The sequence below is a fragment of the Blennius ocellaris genome (assembly GCF_963422515.1).
Source record: "Blennius ocellaris genome assembly, chromosome: 13".
Taxonomy (NCBI): Eukaryota; Metazoa; Chordata; class Actinopteri; order Blenniiformes; family Blenniidae; genus Blennius; species Blennius ocellaris.
Window position 1 is genome coordinate 8,944,102 of NC_137662.1, and position 19,596 is coordinate 8,963,697.

General features: G+C 41.4%; 1 protein-coding gene across 1 annotated transcript in view; it reads left to right on the forward strand.

Moving 5' to 3' along the window:
- Positions 1-19,596, forward strand: part of spred2b (sprouty related EVH1 domain containing 2b) — a 29,644-nt gene that overhangs the window by 5,185 nt on the left and 4,863 nt on the right. Inside the window, exons 2-4 of the mRNA XM_080508105.1 lie at positions 15,121-15,313; positions 15,410-15,578; positions 17,717-17,781. Coding sequence (XP_080364231.1) covers positions 15,121-15,313; positions 15,410-15,578; positions 17,717-17,781 — 427 coding nt within the window. The remainder of the gene's footprint in view (positions 1-15,120; positions 15,314-15,409; positions 15,579-17,716; positions 17,782-19,596) is intronic.

Consider the following 19,596-nt stretch of genomic DNA (forward strand, 5'->3'; position numbering starts at 1 on the left):
ATGTCTATCAGCTTGACAAAAATAAATGGCACATGAGTGCACGGCGACTTGACTCAGTCTGAATTAAGCCTTATCAAATCTCAGAAGGCGAGTCTGTGTTTTCTATATGGACCAAAATACTGGGACCTAAATCCACAAGAAGCCATATCCAACACATTTTTTTTTTTTTTTTTTTATACACAGTTGTTGGATTTGCAGCATTGAAAATGATATGTCTGTTGTAATATGTATATAAAATGCAGAAACGGTCCCTTCAGAGAATTGTGTCTTTGTATTCAGATTGAATAACACGCTAAGTAAAACTTTGCAAAATTCGTAAAATTTCGTCTTGATAAATATGATTCAGAAGGACGAGAAGTCATCATAAAAGACGACGTATGCCAGTGATTCTCATAGTGAGCTTTGTGGCATTCAAACTAATTTATTTTGCAATGGAGGTGTTGTGTGCGCCTGCAGTTTCCCACAAAAAGTGCTTAAAACGTCGTTTTTAATAAAACTGAGACCACTGTTTTCACAACAAAAAGTCTGGAATGAAGAATATTGACAGTATGTCCACAAATGAACTCACTTTGCAGACCTTTGTCATTTTCTCACTCTGTACTACACACACACGTACGCACGCACACACACACACACACACACACACACACACACACACACACACACACACACACACACACACACACACACACACACACACACACACACACACACACACACACACACACACACACACACACACACACACACGCACCCATCATGTGGAACAGATCCTTTTTCACAGTGTTTCCTGTGTTTTACAGAGAAGCTCATCACTGGTTGCTATCCGGAGCCTTTATATAATGGCCTGGGCTGTTTATATCGAGAGACCAAACAATGGAGCCGGATTGTTTGCCTGTTTTTTTTACTAATCTCTGCTCATCAGCTGACTGGATGACCAAGATTATAATAGCTTGGGTTTTCATTCACTTCACTGTGTGCTTCCCTCTTGTCACACCATGCATTCAACGATCCACCAGGCATCATACAAAAAAAAACAAAAAACTCCCAGCTCCTCTGTGAATACACTCGGTGAACTTCCATTCCTTTGGTAACCCAGTCAGTTTTATGCTTTGAAAAAAAAAAATAAAGCTGCACCTTTTTGCATGTGTGCAAGTGTACTGTATGTACTGATGCAGATTGATAGTGGCGTGCCGTCTGTTTTGTTGTTGTGGCTGATTTGCCTTTGTAGGCCGTCCAAGAAGATAGGAAATAATGAGAAACTATCTGTTCTTCTTCTGAGGTCAGGTTTTCTCCATGTAGGACAGCTAAAGGAAGGAGGATCATTTTGTAAAGTCTGATGACTCATCCGGGGAACACCATTTTAAACAGCATTGTTGTGCAGGCTTAAGGAGGTTATTTGGTGTATCTTTGGAGTCGGCTTCAGGACGTTCCCGTGCTGCATTACATGTCGTCACTCCCGTGAAGCCTCGGATCACGAACAAGTTCAGAAGCATTAAAAAGAAATGTTGCTCCACTTTTGGATTAAAATTTAAAAGCAGAGATTCACAGTCATTTTTCTTCATACTCGCGTGGATCCTTTTCATTTGTAGACAAAAGAAAATCCTGCAAACATGTATTAAGCCAAGACTTCATCTCTTATAAAATCTCAATTTGAATTATTGCTGCCCATCATGTGCAGCAGTAAATATTGCATATCAACATACTTATGAAGGGGAATCCCTAGCAAAACAAAAGTGCTCATTATTTTCAGTTGCGCTGGAGCCCTGGAGCTCTACAACAGGAAGCCCAGTTACAAGATAAACCGTCTGACAGTTTATGCAAATGAGGTCCACCTAATCAAACACACCTAAGTTGACAGCATGGCGGATATTGGCTGTAGATGCACGGCGCATTAGAAAAGCCACCCTTCATTGCTTACGGTTGACCCGAAGCGGGAAATCTAACAATGCATTCGCGGCTGCGGGGCATTACAGCCGGGGCTTGGTTGCGTTCTCAGTTACTTCTAAGAGGTTTAAAGACAATCAGCTTAGTTTCTGTGAAGTTCGTAATTAGACGGAGGACTTGCAGAGTCGATTCAGGGTTGTTGGAGTACAGTGACACCGTGCCATGCTTGAGCTGCCATTTTCAGGGATTTCTTTCTTCATACACAGCAGGAGGATGATACGCCTCTAAAATATCATATCTCCGAGCAGCCTTGCAAAACGATGAATTGACAGTTAATCAAATTCTCAAATGTTGCTTGTAGAGCACCTTACATACAGGCCAGCACAGTTTAAAGTGTTTCATCAATGACCGATAAAATGTATGCCAGAACTTCGATTTTCTACAAAGATTTACCCGACATCAGAGACAGTTTTAGTCTGAGAAACGACCATCATACAAACACAAAATGATAATGCTGTAGTTTGCATGCCAGGCCACTAGTTGGTGCTGTGTTTGTGTAGTACCACCATGCATGGAAAGCACGTGAACATTCAAGCCCCTTCAGTATCTGGTGTAACCGAATGATGGTCTTGTAGATGTAAACGTTGTTCAAACGTTATTCCAATCAGAGAGCAGCACTGCCACTATAGAATCAACTGTTATTGTCAAGCTGTGTGCAGGAAAAACGATTGACTGTGCTCAGTGTATTTAGTTTAGTGCACAGTACTGCCTGTTTCTGAAGTTTTATTTTTCCTGTTTTACACTGAGACAGAGATGGGCACTTCTGAAAAACATTGCACTCTGCAAGGTAACCAAAATGCAACAGAATATTGCGATTTTCACTTGGAACACATTTTGCAAACTGGGTTGTATGGTCGAAGGGCTTCGAGCTGAACCCAGCTGACTCTGGGTGAAGGCAGGGTAAACCAAACCTGGTTAAAATCCTTTCAAAGGCCTTCATACAGTTTCTTTTGGAATTTACCACAAGTCTTCCCTTTGTAGCAACAGTCTCTCAAAGTATTTATGAAAACTAGTCTGGATATAGATGTTTCACATGATGTTTCAAGAGCAATGACTTGAAATCAAAAGTTTGTATTTGTATTCATTTCATTTTAAAAAATTGTGTATTTTAGTACAGGTTTAATATATTTGTTTTGATATTTTGAACAGCAGTTACTCCTTTTTTACACGTGTCATGTAAAAACCTTACAAGATGCGCCAAAAAAAGAATTGCAATCGTCATCCCCATTTTTTGAAAACTAGTTGAACCATGTCATCCTCTCTATTTATAATAGACTTTGCACCGTCGGAAATAGATCAACAAAGTTAAATATTATCATTGTATTTCAGGCAGCTTTGGAAATCTCAGATTTGGAGGTTGGATTCCCCTTTGTGTGGAGCACTATGAGCCCGCTAAATCAGAAAATTGCAAATTACAAAATATGAACAGATATATTTATATATAATACTCAGTCTCTCTTTGGTTTTATGTTTTATTTTTTGTTTGATTTATAAAGACTGAGCACATTGGCTTTCGAACAAAGCGATCGATAACCACGAATAGTTCCCGACCCGCGTCATGATTGGTCAGCCAGATATGGGATGTTATCCTGCACATACTAGTGACCTCCCTCCCTCACATCAACTGACACACTCGCACTCATTCACACCAGCAGCCGCGCGCTGCCCGGACATGTGAGCGCTCCATATAACTGCAGCTGATTGACAGAAAGCCGATCAAACCTCCCCTCAGGACCCCCTGAGCCGTCAATAGCTGTGAATGAACTCTCTTCAACCTTCCTCCCCCGTCTATCTCTCCCTCTTTCTACCTCCCTCCGTCTCCCGGTCGACGAAAGCCAGAGAACAATAAAAAGAACAGACGCAGCATTGTGCGATAAATCCCTTTACTGTATGAGTTATACATGCGTATTATTGACAGTGTGGCTTACAGAGATGGGCTCCTTTAATCATTGGGGGTCCCTCTAAACTTTAGAGAAATCTTTAGTGTAAAGATTTAATTCTCACTACACAGGGTTCAAACTGTGACCAATCACTTCTATTAACCCTTTTGATTTAATGAGAGGAGCAAGGCCAGGCCATTTTATTTGGGTAAAACATTTCAGTAATGAGGAAATGTAAAGTGCAACAACATTGAATAGCAACAAACCTCAATTTAGAACAACACAGTTGTAAAAAGAAAAAAAACAACATACATCTGAAGTCAACTTGAGTGTGAGTTTGTGTGTTTTTCTGTATGTGTATATCTACAAATGGATAAAACAATATGAAATGGAGGTATGGAAGTACTCGGCGTTGGAGCCATCCTGCAGGTTTCAGGGACTTTGTTCCAAATATTTGGTGCTTGAAAACTAAACTCGGCTTCTGCATGTTTGGTTCTGCCTTTAAAAACAGAAAACAGGTTTGATCCAGATGACCAGAGGAGTCTGGATGGTTCATAAACAGAAGATTCAAATTTATACTGGGTCTGAACCACTCCGAGCGATGTCTACTCTACCAGTCAAAGTCTTTTGAAGTCATTCCTACTGATGTGGTTTATCTTTTTGGTGTTTGATGACTTGAGCAACAGTTTACTGAACATACACTTCTCTAAATCGTCTTAAGACCTCAGTTCTTTAGTTCTTGCTATATTCTTTCGGTTATAGTAACATCCCATTGCCTTTATATGGCTGATCAGGTCAGACTACGTGACTACAGCAAGATTTCTGCTTTTTAACCTCAAAGATTGAAGGTCAGCACTGACTCATAAACTTTCTTTGTGGAGCTGAAGCTGGTTCAGTAGACTCAGTGTTTGTACTGGACTGTGTCCTCCTGGTGAAAGACTGATGTAAATACATGTGTCATCTGCACAGTTGTTTTGCTGTTATCCATAATGTGAGTCAGTGAGAACATGTACTACTTAAAGAGTAGTGGGCCCAGGACAGAGCCTCGGGGAAGTGTACATTCCAGAGTTTACCCATTGTCACTGTTTGTTTGTTTTATTGAGAAATAATATAAACCAGTTTAATACTGTGCCAACTCTCCCAGTGTTCCTGTTGGGTTAACAATATGTGAAGATCAACTGTAGCATCAATCATCACCGTGATTAAAATTTTCATACAAAACTGTATATCTATAAGCTAAGTTAATAAAATAAACATGCCAGCATTCAGTAGATACTTTCCTAATTAAAATGCCTTTAGTGACGTGGTTATTACAACTGATATCTGGTTGAAATGTGGTTCTAATAACTTTCCTACTCTCACCACCTGGGAAAGTAATAAAACTATTCCTTTCTTAGAACTCACACGGGATTGAGCCATGATGACATGCCACCGTGGGAAGTTTTCAATGTCTCACCAGACTTTTGATACATCATATATTTGAACCCACACGCTTGATCAGTTCCTCTTCTTTGTTCCCCCCTCAGCAGCATGATGATCCAAAACAGAAAGACATACACACCGTATTTGGACGGAGCCCAGTGACTTGCATCCTCTGCAGTTGTAATGTTGTGCAATAACAACTATTTTCATTCCTGACCATCTCTATTTAGTCCTGGAGAAAATCTCATGAAAGGGAAATTTGCACAAGTCTTTTTACTCGGACAGAATTAACCAATAGATTGGTCAGGAAAACCTTAACATGCTTTTGAGTCTTCCAGCAGAATCTTCTTGTTTTCTTTTACTTTGTAATGAGCAAGAGGTTTCAAAGTGCCTCCGAACGCAAAACAAGGTTGAGCATCTTGAATAGCAACTCTCGACATTGTGTGTGAGTGAATTAGTGAATCTGGTAAAGAACATGGGAACTCTTGAAGCGGAAGTAAGGTCCATTTATACATGTTAACACAGTCTTAAAGTGACATTTCTGATGATGTGATGCAAGATTGTGTTTAGGTTTTAGATTTGATATTAGCTGTTGTATGTTGTTACTGTAGTTGGACTGTATGCCGAATAGGGTTTTTTTTGTTTTTAGGCAAAAAAGCAGAACATTTTCAAAACCATTCCAATTTCTTAAAAAAAACAAAAAACAAATTCAGGTTAGTGAAAGCAGTCAGAGTTACCACAATTACAGCAAACAAATCATAGATTCTCATAGTAAATCAGCTGTTTGAGCACTAAATGTGACATGAGTCCTGTCTTTGCTTTGCGTTCGGAGAGTCAAACTGCTGACAAACTGTCAGTGCATCAAAAACACAAACCAATAATGAAGTGGTTTTGATTGTGAAGTGCCTCTCAGTCACTTCCTGCTGTCTGCTGACAGAGCATATGCTGTGTGTGGAGGTGGTGGTGTGTGTGTGTGAGTGAGTGAGTGGGTGGATGTGTGTGGCTGTACAGAGGCGCGGCCAGTCATTCCTTATCAGAGGAAGTATAGCCGCCCTTATCACACATGGCTGGGCTGCCCTCACTGGCTCTTTTATCTGTCACACATGAGCTGGATTCCTGACCTGATAACCATTCGGACCCCCCCTCCCCTCCAGTTTTGTATTGCAATATTGCTTGACACACAGACCACATCAGGGATTCTCAGGGTCCGGCACACTAATATTTTGCTCTCAATGTATGTAGTTAAAACTCTTTTTATTAATCTTTGGAGAGTTGAGAGTAAATAGAGGTCAAAAATATGATCAATAATAAAAAACCCTGACATTTACCGATCATAATGTATTATACTCTGCACTTGTGTGCTCCACCGTACTCCTTGTGTACTTATGTAGAGGTGTCTATAATGTCATTGAATGAAGTGCATGAAGTAATTACTTTAGAGGTCACTGTTTCTCATTTGGTAGAGCACGTCATCTTCAGTTCAGAAGGTCAGTGGTTCAATTCTCCATCTCCAAGTGTCAAAGTGCCATTGGTCCCAGTGGACCAAGCTCCTTGCATGGCAGTCAATGTATTGATTGATGCGATGACGGGCGTAAAGCACTTTGAGATTCTGAAAATGCTAAATATTGTTAAGCCCATATACTGGTTAGGCAGAGCAATATAAAATCACCAGATTATTGTTTAATTCTACTCAGCAGGAGATGATTCACATGTTAACTGGTTTTCAAGCTGCTGGACAATTAAACGTGCTCACAGGACTTCAAAACTTACCAGAAAACTGAGGAATACAGCTTTGTGCCTCCATGCTGATTGTATCCCTGACCTGCATGACTACTGCAGTCTGACAATTCATATCGGTAAGATGAACTTCTCAGTAGGGTATTATAATAACAGTGCAAATCTGATGGACAAATAAACATTTGAATAACTGCACTCTTTCTGTTGTTGGACCCAATTTCAATAAAAAAGGCAAATTTGCGACAGAAGTAGCTTTCAGAAATATTGTAGTTGTTACTTTGGGGGGGGGGGGGTAATTTCCCCCTGATTTTTGTGCTTTTTTTGATTCTTGTTTTGTTGAAATATGCTTCTCATTGAAAACAATCCTCAATCGCCTATCGAGAGCTCCGTCTCATACTTGGGGTGTGAAGACACAGCGCATTAAAAACATGAGCAATCCCATTTGTGTCAGTCCTTGGTATGTCCATCACAAACATTGATATCACAATGATATATCATGCAGCCCTATTTCTCGGTGCAATCAAAAAGACACAATGACTTTCTCGATATAATGAAAGTTCATATAAAAAGAGGCATAAGTACCCACTCATTGAACATTTTTCAAGTACAGCCGGCCATATAACAGGTCTTTGCCTGCTAAATGCTGAATACCTGTTAGCAACCAGGTCGCCAAGACTCTTTCAGAACACATTCAACTCTTTAGTACTTTAATGCAACCACTTCAGCGGGTACCCGAGGTACTTCACTTACAATCATCATATACACCGGTTCTACACAATCCAGCGTCAACGGTTCCCATGCAAGGTGCTCTCACATAGTGAGAATCTCTTGGTGTTTGTAAAAATTCATGAAGGGCACTTTGACAAGTGGTCAGGGCGACTGAATCACAGAATTCTACTTTGGTATTGGGGAAAACAAATCTGCTTTATATACTGGATCACAATCACTTCATTTATGTTTGAATTTCCTCACTATTATAACATTAATTGCCTATCTCAGAATTTCTCATGGTTTTACAAATGCAAATGTATTCTTTTACTTCATGTATGTTTGTTTTGTAAGTCAACGTGCAATCACATCAGATTAGATCCTTTCTGTGTAATACCTATTAGTGCATTATTACAGAAATTGATTTGGGTGCAAAGGGGCCAAAACATATGTTACTGCAGATTTAACTAGTACGAGTGTAAAAAAATATTTATTCTTAAATTTAAAAAAAGTCTAGAAGTTGTATTATTGTGGAAGCGGAACAGCTCCAAACTGGTGTGTGTGTGTGTGTGTGTGTGTGTGTGTGTGTGTGTGTGTGTGTGTGTGTGTGTGTGTGTGTGTGTGTGTGTGTGTGTGTGTGTGTGTGTGTGTGTGTGTGTGTGTGTGTGTGTGTGTGTGTGTGTGTGTGTGTGTGTGTGTGTGTGTGTGTGTGTGTGTGTGTGTGTGTGTGTGTGTGTGTGTGTGGAGAAGGCAGCGGCTGCAGTACACACCGTCAAACTGTTGGTATGTTTGCTCACCAGGCTGTTGGGTTTGTTGCTGTGGGTAAGTGTCACGATACCTGCGGCACTGCAAGTCAAACAAAAAAAAAAACGATTGGCCCACGACTGCAGTATAACAACACTCCCAAGTTGCAGGAGGCAGGCACACCCTGCACCTTTGACCTGATATCAAATTGGAGACGGACGTGATACATAAATGACCTGCCTGTTGCTTACCGGGGTGTGTATGTGTGTGTGTGTGTGTGTGTGTGTGTGTGGGGGGGGGGGGGGGGGGGGGGGTTGAGCTTCAACCTCTATCTTCCTTCTCAACTGAGTCATCGCTCAGCTTTTGACGCAGCACTTCGACATCCTTATCCCACCCAGCAGAGACCTTCCAAAGTGTGTAGAGCCAAAGATTGTGTGCAGGATGTGATTATAAATAGTGCATCAACCACCTTTTTATTTTCTCAAACTGGGCGTCACGGTGCCTTTTCAAGCTCCAGTACCTCGTGCAACATTCGTGTGGACCAAATTAGATTTGCAGTTCCCAAATGTGTGTGTCTGTGTGTGTGTCTGTGTTTGTGCCAGAATGTGTGGTCACTCCCAAGTGTATTAAAGTAGCACGTTGCTGCTGGTTGTGGCCGTCTATGTATTCCGACCACCGATTACAGGGCCTGTCGGCAGACAGGGCTCTAAACACGGGTCACAAGACGGCCCAAAATGTGACAAGTTCATCTCAGAGAGCCGATAGCTGGTATCGTGTATCTTAAAGCACATGTGCTTATATAGCTCAGAATTTCGTGTTATTTCTGTATGTGGGTGGCCTGGATGTGCGGTTCCGTATGTGAATGTGTCATACATGTGTTTGAGTCATGTTCAACCGCTGTGGTGCTTTCATATGAAGGCAGTGGTGGGTTTTGGATTTTCAAAGGAAAAAAAAAAAAAAAAACTAAACTAAACATTGTAGAATTTTGAGAGCTGCTGGGAAGGCGGGACTCCCCATTACCTCAACATCCCATTGAAAACACAACCTCCATATAAATCAGGAACCTGGTACATTATCTTTTCATTATAGCTGTTGACATGAGCAGACCTTTTATTCATAGCACATCGTTGGTCAATTTTTATTACAAAATGGGGTTCATTTCTATTATTAGCTCTAAATTACCCGTATCTATAAACATATAAAATCCAAAATTTGCACTTCTGCACTTTTTCAATATAACTTACAAATATGTGACGCACTGGTGAAATGTCTGGATGATAGTACTGAGAATGATGAGGAGTATATAGACACAAAATTATCTGTTTCTCAACTGTCTGCTGACTATTAAACTCTCTAGAACTCTTAAACAGTTATATTTAGAATCTAGAACTTACAGTTAGTTACACATACCAGATCTTGTCAGCAGTGCCAGTGTAAAAAGTGATAACCTGGTCAAAACGCTGATTTCCGTTTTTTTCAGTTGTTTCAAAGGGTTTCAGACAAAAAAAAAGTGCTGCTACTCAACTGTTTATGTTGAAATCTTTCCAACTTGTCAGAAACAGCAAACATGACTTAACAGTCCGGACCAGGAAGAAGGAATCAAAGTGGACATCCTTTCCTCCCCCCAAAAGAGCAGGCTGACATGAGGATGTCAAAATTGTGATGTTTTAGTGGATTCAAATGGTAACTGATCATTTCAAACTGCACTTTTCTCAGAATTGGTTACGTTTAGAGCATTTCTAATAACAAAAGAAAGCATCTGCATATTTGGCATTCTTTGTTGTCAATATTGCATTTTTAAATAACACCAACCTAGAAACAAATACACGCAACAGCCAGAAAGGCCATGAATTAGTATAGGCAGACTTCACTCTCCAGTCTGTTTATTAGATCCACCTTACCAGGAGCAGGTTGGAACCCCTTTAACATTAGTTTTTTAGAAAAAGAAGTTCTGGAAACCTCACAGATTTTGACATCACACTGCTTCTACAGATTTATCTGCTCCGCAATGCGCAAAGTGAATGTCCTGTTCCACCACAACCCAAAGATGCTCTATTGGATTTGGATCTGGTGACAGAGGAGGCCTTTAGATTACAGGAAACTGGTTGTCGTGTTCAAGGAACCACATTGAGATCATTTCCACTTTGCGCCAGTTATCTTATTGACCCAGTGGCATTAACATCAGAGCCGCACTGTGGGGGAGAATCTGTAAGAACGTGGCTGTAAAATCCAGCAAATCCAGCAAATTCACTGTATCTGGTACAGCAGCGTCATTAAAATGGGATGCTGAAGTGTGATCCTCTTGTAGTTTTGATCAAAATATTGAATTAAAACTTAAACTTAGAATCCTAATGGCTTCGCACTAAAATGAAGGGGAACATTGAGAATGTTGGTTAAAGTTGGGCTCTGTGTGGCTTCTGGACACTGGATGAGGTCAGACCCACAGGCCTCCATCTAGAATTGTCTACCAGCGGCGTTAACTACAGTAGCTGTGACATTTTAACATTTTCTCAGTCGTACGCCATGTCGACATAAAGTTACATTTATTCATTAATTCAAAACACATAGTTACAAGCTGCCTCCCGACCCTTTTATATTCATTGTAGATGTTTGAGCCTCTCCCATATAACTAGTTTGCTTGGCTGGAACGTCCACCATCGTGACTTAGAGGAAATAAAAATAGGCCATTGACAGCTCTATTTTCAATTCCTATTATTTACTTTGTTGCTTTTCAAGTTTCCCACGTGGTGAAGCAGAACCTGAATTACTTTTTCGTCGACGCCCGTCGCGGTTTGACACGACAAAAACGGCACAACCAATGCTTGCAGCCTGCCAGTGACAATACAGGATCTGTTGGCGTCTTTATTTAGTCCTGCGTGTTTGACGGCACTTCCAAAGCAGATGTCGCCTTGTGTGTCTTTTAATGCGCAAACACAACAGACCTTCCAATGTCTGAATGGAGAGGCCTCGTTTGATGGAGTGTGTGTTTGTGTGTTTGAGACACAGGCGCAATCCCTGTGGGTGAATCTGCGGTTGCCGTCACCCAGTCAGTCGGTCTGTCATTCAGTCAGTTTTATGAATGTGTGTGGGAGGGAGCCGGTGAACCAGTTTTACCACCTGTGTGTGTGTGTGTGTGTGTGTGTGTGTGTGTGTGTGTGTGTGTGTGTGTGTGTGTGTGTGTGTGTGTGTGTGTGTGTGTGTGTGTGTGTGTGTGTGTGTGTGTGTGTGTGTGTGTGTGTGTGTGTGTGTGTGTGTGTGTGTGTGTGTGTGTCCATGGAACTGTCTGTAAGCTAATTATATAACAACACCCCTCTCCTACACTCCCACTCGGCCTCCCTTTCTCTCCCCCTCCATCTATCTTTCTCTCTTCTTTCAATGTTTTTTTCTCCTCCATTCAGACACACACGCACACACACACATGCACACACACAAAGGTACATCCTGTTATTGTCAGATCATTCATGTGGATTGGGCCTGTGCTCATTGTGTCCCTGTGAGGGTGGTGGCTTTCATGCTAATGCTCCAGAATGTCTCGTATTCTGCCGTCGTCCTGCTGTGGATTGTCTCCTCTCTGCCTTTTTGCCATCCATTGTCTTGCACGGCCGTACAGACTAAACTGTAGCTGCACTATCTGTCACTGTGCAGGATTTGTGTCCAATAGAGGCTCCAGTCTGCTTTCCGCTCATCTGAATGGTGTGTTGTTACAATAAGACGACTCCTTGGCTCATTGTTGTTCGAGGCTGGAGACCCGAAGGTTGACATGGCTTTGGATACATGCAGACGTATGATCAATCTGCTTGGGCGTTTCAACATTTTGGAACGTTTGCCATTCATTAACGTAGTTAGACCCTGTCCACACAGAGACGGCCTTACGGTCTTTATCAGACCGACTACTACCAAGGCCAAAGCTGCTCATTTTTTAAATCATCGCCCAGATGGAATATATCTTAAACATTCATGTCATAATCCCGCCTCCCCCTTAACCTGCATGTGGTAACCATGACAACCAACAACACAAAAATGATGGATCATAGGGTTGCTTCCATTAGCGTTTTGGGGCTTTCACAAAATATTTTCAAATTTTATTTTTATTTGTTGTTTTTTATATCCAGTGTTGGCCAAAGAAGGATTTCTAGTTCATCGTTGTTCCACACAAATTGCAATTTTTTTTTGCTCATTTCTCTATAAATGCCATTGTAAAAACATTATACGTACAAGTTTTATGCGTATGCTTCATGTGTTCTTCTCTCTCATGGCATTACAGCAACACTACAGGTCTGGTGTGAATACTACAGCATTTTGGGTGATTTCATGTGTATGAAGAACTTTTGCGGAATGGAAAAAAAGACAAACACTGTTAAGACAGTTCAAACTGATGCGACTTTGACACCATACAATAGCTTCACAGCATCCTAAACGGGTTCATTAAGACAACATTGGAAAAGGTGGCGCACCCTCCAAGCAAGACGGATCCAAAACAGCAGACACAGTCTTCCATTTCATCAAACCACAATGCAGACAACATCTGTGTAGTTTTTTTTTTTATTATGACGAGAAGTTATCCAGTCAGATATGTTCAGCAGTGCAGAGCCCACCTTCCACCTTTCCGATCCTTTCATCAGTATTGCCATATGACCAGAAATGGTTTCAGAACCTGATATCGTTCTGTTTGTGTTCATAAAGTGAAAGAAAATGTCAGAATGTTGCCTCGTAGTTAAATTTTGACTTTTGCTTTTCCCCTTTTTTGACCTGGTTCTCTTGAAATGCTGTTTATTTAAAGTTCATTTGATTTTGAATGTACAGCGACACAGTGATTTTCATAACTCCTTGCACGTTTAATAATTCGCTATGGTGGTTAATCTATATATTTTGTTTTGAGACAAGTTTCGTTGCCAAATTAGAGCTTAAAGTACTCTAAAGTTGCTGTGTTAAGGAGGCGTAATGTGTTTCAGCTGTGTCCTTAAGGCTCTCTTGGAGATCCCCCAGCAGTGAGAATCAAAACTGCAAACTTCTGGCTACGAATGTTTTGCCCTGACGGCCAAACCATTGTGCATTATGAATAAATGGTTCATACATTTGGTTTTAATGGTGAAGAGATATGGCAATTCCTCAGAAATCATAAATTTGCTGTAGGTTGAGTTCTTTGTGGTCTTGTGTAGCGATCATCTCCCATCTCCTCTCATGGAGGAAGTTTCCAGTAAGAAACCACTGCCAAGCGGTGTGTGTGTGTGTGTGTGTGTGTGTGTGTGTGTGTGTGTGTGTGTGTGTGTGTGTGTGTGTGTGTGTGTGTGTGTGTGTGTGTGTGTGTGTGTGTGTGTGTGTGTGTGTGTGTGTGTGTGTGTGTGTGTGCGCGTTAATGCTGACTTGTCCTGGTGCAACACCTCCCACACGAGCACAGCAAGGACCAGGCGAAGTCGTGACTTGTGCCGCCCTCTAACAGTCTGCCTGAGTGTGAGTTCAGCTCTATAATAAACTGCTGTGGCATTAATGCACATTAAGACAAATTTTCAAGTTTGTCAGTTTTCACACGCAGAAGTCTACATGAAATGTTTGTTGGCTGCTCGAGGAAAACAGCGTGTCCCCGAATTATATTTTATATAGTTCAGGAATTTTATTTTGTCCTCCAGTCAAAATCATCACACACACCTCATAGATTAACTTTAAAAAAAAATATATATATAGGTCTATAAGCCACAAGTGGCTACTATTGTTTTTTTTTCTTAGTTTTGGGTTTTATTATGGAAGGAAGTGGTTCTTTCTCTGGTATTTTGTTGTCCAAAGGGTTGACGATTGAAACATCCTGTGCTTTCCTGTGCCGCTGCTCTCTTTGCTCATCCAAAGTATCACTGCACTGTTTATCGGTAATAAATGTTAGGTGACATGGGACAATAATACTGAGGGTTTTGTCAGGGATTGTCAGACTTGTTATTTTTCATTATTGGATATTAGTTGGCTGCTTGTGCTTGCCATGTGTAAAAAGTGTGATAAATTTTAATAGTCTGAAAACGGTAACCTAAAGATTGAAATTGCTTCAGTTTGCAGCGAGGGTCTTGTTTTGTTTTTTTTTACTTTACTTGAATATGTGTTATTTTGAGTAGTTATATCTTTTTCTCCTTGCATTTGAACACAGACATCCTTTTTCTTTTTCTCAAATAAAAGGGATTTTATGTTTTCATTATTTCAGTTTTTAACCTAATAACTCATTCAAACGTCACTAACTTAACTAACCTGAGTCAGTCAGTGGATTCATCCCATAATGCCATGGCTGTGCGTAACGTTCAAACACGACCCCACATTCAGCTTTACCTGGAAGCCAGTATTGAAGATGGATTTGTCTCCACTGTGGTGGTCAAATCCACCCGAGTACAAGAGCCACTTCCAGTCCGGTTTCATGTAAGATGGGCTGGATCAGTAAAATGACAACTTAACGACATGAACGACCACAATTCCAAATTCTATTTTGTTTTAGTGCAAAGAAGTGATCTGCCATTTACATGGTCGACATTCAAGTGACTCCTCCCATCAGATCGGTAGTACAATCTTATCTGTGTTTAATCGGATTACTGATGCTCCATGTTTTCAGTTTACGTTGACACATCTTCATCAAAGCCTGTGTACATGTATGAAACATGAACTTTTGAGATGCCGCGTTGATAATTCCTCTTTCTTCTTTTTGATCCAGTGACAGCTACATCGTGCGTGTGAAAGCGGTGGTGATGACGCGGGACGACTCGAGCGGTGGCTGGCTGGCCCAGGACGGGGGCGCTCTGACCAGGGTGGGAGTGTGTCGCTTCCTGCCGACAGAGCTGACGCCCATGTCGGGCTCTGGCAGCTCCCAGTTCCTCATCCGGGGTGAGCGGCTGCGTGACAAACAGGTAAAATGAACACTGAGGCTATAAGTGGTTCATTTCCAGACGGGAGCAGGTGGGGGGAATGACTTCCTGTGTGTGCTGTGTGTGTCGGACACACAGGTGATCCTGGACTGTCCGCTGAGGAAAGATCTGGTTTACACCATAGCGACACCCACGTTTCACCACTGGAAGGTGGAGGACAGGAGGTGCGGCCTGTCTTTCCAGAGTCCAGCTGATGCCAGAGCTTTCGACAGGGGGGTACGGAAAGCCATAGAGGACCTGGCTGAAGGTGATTATTCAAAAACGTGCTCAGATAAATCTGATGTAGATGTGAAACATGCCACTCACACTCCAGTGAAACTCACCGCGAGTATAAATATGAAAGCAGCTGCTACAAGGTACCTGCAAATTACCTCACACAGTCACAAGTTTGAGCTGACATTTCTCCGATGAGCTTCGTATTGTGCTACAAGAAAAAAAATAAATAAATCTTGGATTTGTCCAGAAAATGTTTTACATTAAGTAATACTATTTTAATAACCATACAACAATCCCTCACCAGCCACAATATGTTGGTATTATCGCCAGACTGTGTTGGCAACGGAGACAACCGAGAAGGAAACACATGAGATTATGTACTAAGATGAAATTATAGAACATATAAATAAATCATAGGAAACAACTAATGAGTAAAATGGACCAAAAAGAATAAGGAAAAAATATAAAATACATAACTGATCTAACATCACGGATGAAAATGAACAACAGTAGATGGATGAATGCAGCTGAAAATGTAACACAATTAAATCGTATAGCAATAAATCTGATGACTTTTCCATCCATGTAAAAAAAATGTGCTTCTTAGTATTGTGTTGTCGTCCAGGATAAGACTGATAAGGTTCTGAAATGCTTCATGTTTTAATAAAAAATATAATATATGTTCCAACATGGTGAAGTTAAATACCTGCTGGAGACATTTTGTCCTATAATTTGATTACAGCAACTTGTTATACACAGTGATGTATATGCTGCATAAAATCTCCTCAAAAAAATCTAATGTGTTCAATATCAAACTGCAACATTTACGCAGAAAAGAAATTTCACTCAACAAGCTGCACAAAGAAGCGACTAAAGAAAACTAAAGACTAATGCTTCAATTGTTCAAAGTTATTCATTAACACTTTGATTACTTTAATTTACGGGGAAATGGAACTGCACCTTTTTATTAAACATTAATAAAAGTCAGAGTACAACTTATGGAAAAATCTCTTTTTGATCCTTTGATGGTCGTGAAATGTTCGGCGCATGTCTCTCAATTACCTAAAAGGTTATTTCGAGGTTACCGTAGCCAATGAATTTAACATTATCCGCCGGGCTTTGATCGTAGCCACAAAATGTTAGCGAGCTTAGTAACAAGAGCCCAGATTATAGAAGAAGAGCAGCTGTTAATGGGCGTGACTGTTTAGTAGTTGGCTTCGGAGCTGCTCGGTCGGCTGAGGAAGCGGCGTAAGACGTTGTGACAAAAGCAGTGTAAAGCTGTGCGACTCTCATCGTCACCGGCTTAAATAGTCCCCTCTGAACACTTGTTTAGGCAACACTCATCAGATCTAGAGGATCGGACTCTTTACACAGAGAGCTGGTCCGGCGCCTCGTCTACCGGCGGTACTCAGAAACCCGTAAATATATAAACACAGGACAAATTCATGAATGAGATCCTCAGTAGTAGCTGTGTGCAACGAGGTTGAAAGCACTACACAGGTCTAACCTGTTAGTCCTGGCGATGACATGAATGAAGGGAAAGCATGTAGACAAATATGCATTTCTTGACATTTTGATAAGGGTTGACAGGGTTCAACTCGAACAACTACTTTCCGGATGTCTTTTCTGGTGTTTATTTTACTACTCGTGTCACAGTCTTGGCAGGAAAACTTGAAATATACAGTATTTTATCTTTTAGTTTAATGGTATATTCTGAATGACACAAAACAACAGGTTCAGGGTTATTTAAAACAGAATTTAGAGGAGTGTATTCCCCAACAAACCCACATCAACTACAAAACAACAAAAACATGAAAGCCATAATCTGATATACGATTCGAAAGTCAAATGGCAAAGTAGATTGCAGCTCACATGGTCAGATCTGTTGCTCATCCCACAAATGCATGTTCCAGAACCCGGTACAACATGACATTGAAATAAGTATGATTTCCAATCGTATCAGATTCATTGCAAAGAAGCATTATTAAAACAAACAAAAAAATACAAAACATACATGTCCTTTTTGTGCTTAGCTTGGACTGTAAATCCCAAATGTAAAAACAGAAAATGTAACACTTTATGTTTGAGATCATCTCAAAAACTATTATTTGTTTGTGCATCTCAGATGTGTATACAGGCTGAAGATGATGTTACTTTTCTCCTCTGTAGGATCCACCACCTCCTCGACAGCACTCCAGAACGAAGGCGAGCTGGGAGACGATGACGTCTTTACCGTAAGCCTCTTCCTCCTGACTATTGGTTCATTATATCAAACGGCTGCGAACCCTCTTGAGAGGTCAGCCTGCATTTACCTGCATACTGCATTAAGCAGTATATTTTCCTGTGGATCAATTAACATTTATAATCTTTTTCTCCCTGAAGACAGTGTTGAAGTTATACTGATACCACAACATGGTATCGGATCCAATCCTTGCACAATAACACAATTTCAATTGTACCATTTATCTAATAGAAAATAAGTAGAAATGTTCATCAACCTGACTTTAATTATTAAGTACTCATACCAGTTTTTGGCGTTTGCCAGTTGGACCTTGTCTGGATATGGTTTCATGCATCCTTCAATGAAATCAACGTAACTGTGTAATTTCGCCATGCTGATGAACTCTGAGTTGTCCATGTTGTGAGCGCAGATGAGTTTAACCTTCCTGTGCTAAAAATCACTCTTTTGTAAAAGTGAGTATTGCGATATACAACTCTCGGCCATGTAGGCTGGAGACGATTCACAAATATCTAGACATCTTAAATACATGTACATGCAGTCGTGTAGAAAAGCTGATTTAAATAGAGGATCTTCATTAAAATGTTCTCATTTCAATAATACATTATAGAGTGAATCTATGAGTTTGCACCAAATCGAGGACAAAATTTGGTCTGTGTGCTCAGCACTGCCCCCTACAGTGAGCCACGGGGACTGTCTGTCTCGTGTTTTAAAGATTACTTAGTAAGGTTATGAGATGGCAGAAGCACCTTTCATCAGTCCTCTCAGAATCCGGTGTGAGGTGCACACTACTGTCCTGCTGTATACTTTGAAATTCCTGCAACAGCAGATCAAGTAATTCCTGCAGTGATAACTTTTCCAGAGTTGTAAAATCCTGCCTGTGAGAGTTACAAACTGTTGTGCAGCTTTTTGGCAACTGATGAAGCCTTAAACACACTGAACCTGGACTTCGTGGATCGAATTTCATGTCTTTCCAGTACTTTAAACAACACGCCTCCTTCCAGTGCCGCCGCCAGCGTTGTTTTAGACCTGCTTTTGTCTCGGTGGCTTCTTGGAAATGGACTCGACTGTCGTCAAACTCTCGCATACGATTTATTCCTGATTGAAATGTGAAGGCTGAAAGTGCAATCTGAAGGGTGCTGCTATTCTTCATCCAAGATTTCACTTAGTAGTCCTTCCCTGTCATGTATACCTGCCCCACTGCATGAAATGTGTGCGTTTGTGTGTGTCGGGGCCTCTCTACCTTAAGTTAGCATGGAGAGCCACCACCACCTCCCTGCGCCGCTGTAATCCGACACCAGGACCGGCAGGCAGGGTCACAAGGTCACTTCCTGTGTCCCACCAACTCCCCTCTCTCCTGGTGACCCCCTCCGCCTCCCGTCCCCCCGCCCCGCTTGAAAAAGAGAGCAGCCACCAAACTAGCAGCAAGCAGCTGTTTCCCAGCTTAGCGCAGAGCCGGTGATTTACGAGAGGAAGTGCCTCGTGGTTCATCTTTGACTCGAGCTGTCTGTAAGGGCCAAGACTAATAGGTACTCTGCTGGGAGTGTACAGCCACCACAGAGACGCACACAAACACATGGGGAGGGGAGGGGAGGGGGGGAGGGGAGGGCCGGGCCAGGGGGGCTGTTAGAGGGTGGAGCAACCGCGGAAACGAAGCAGCGGGTTTTCAGGAACATGGACGCGTTCAGGGCAGCACGTCTTGACGCTTTTACTTGCCAAAGTACATTATTTGAAAAAGGATGGCGCAGACTTCACTGGTGGCCTTCACTCATGCACCAAACTTTCACTTTGCACTGTTGGTCACATTCAC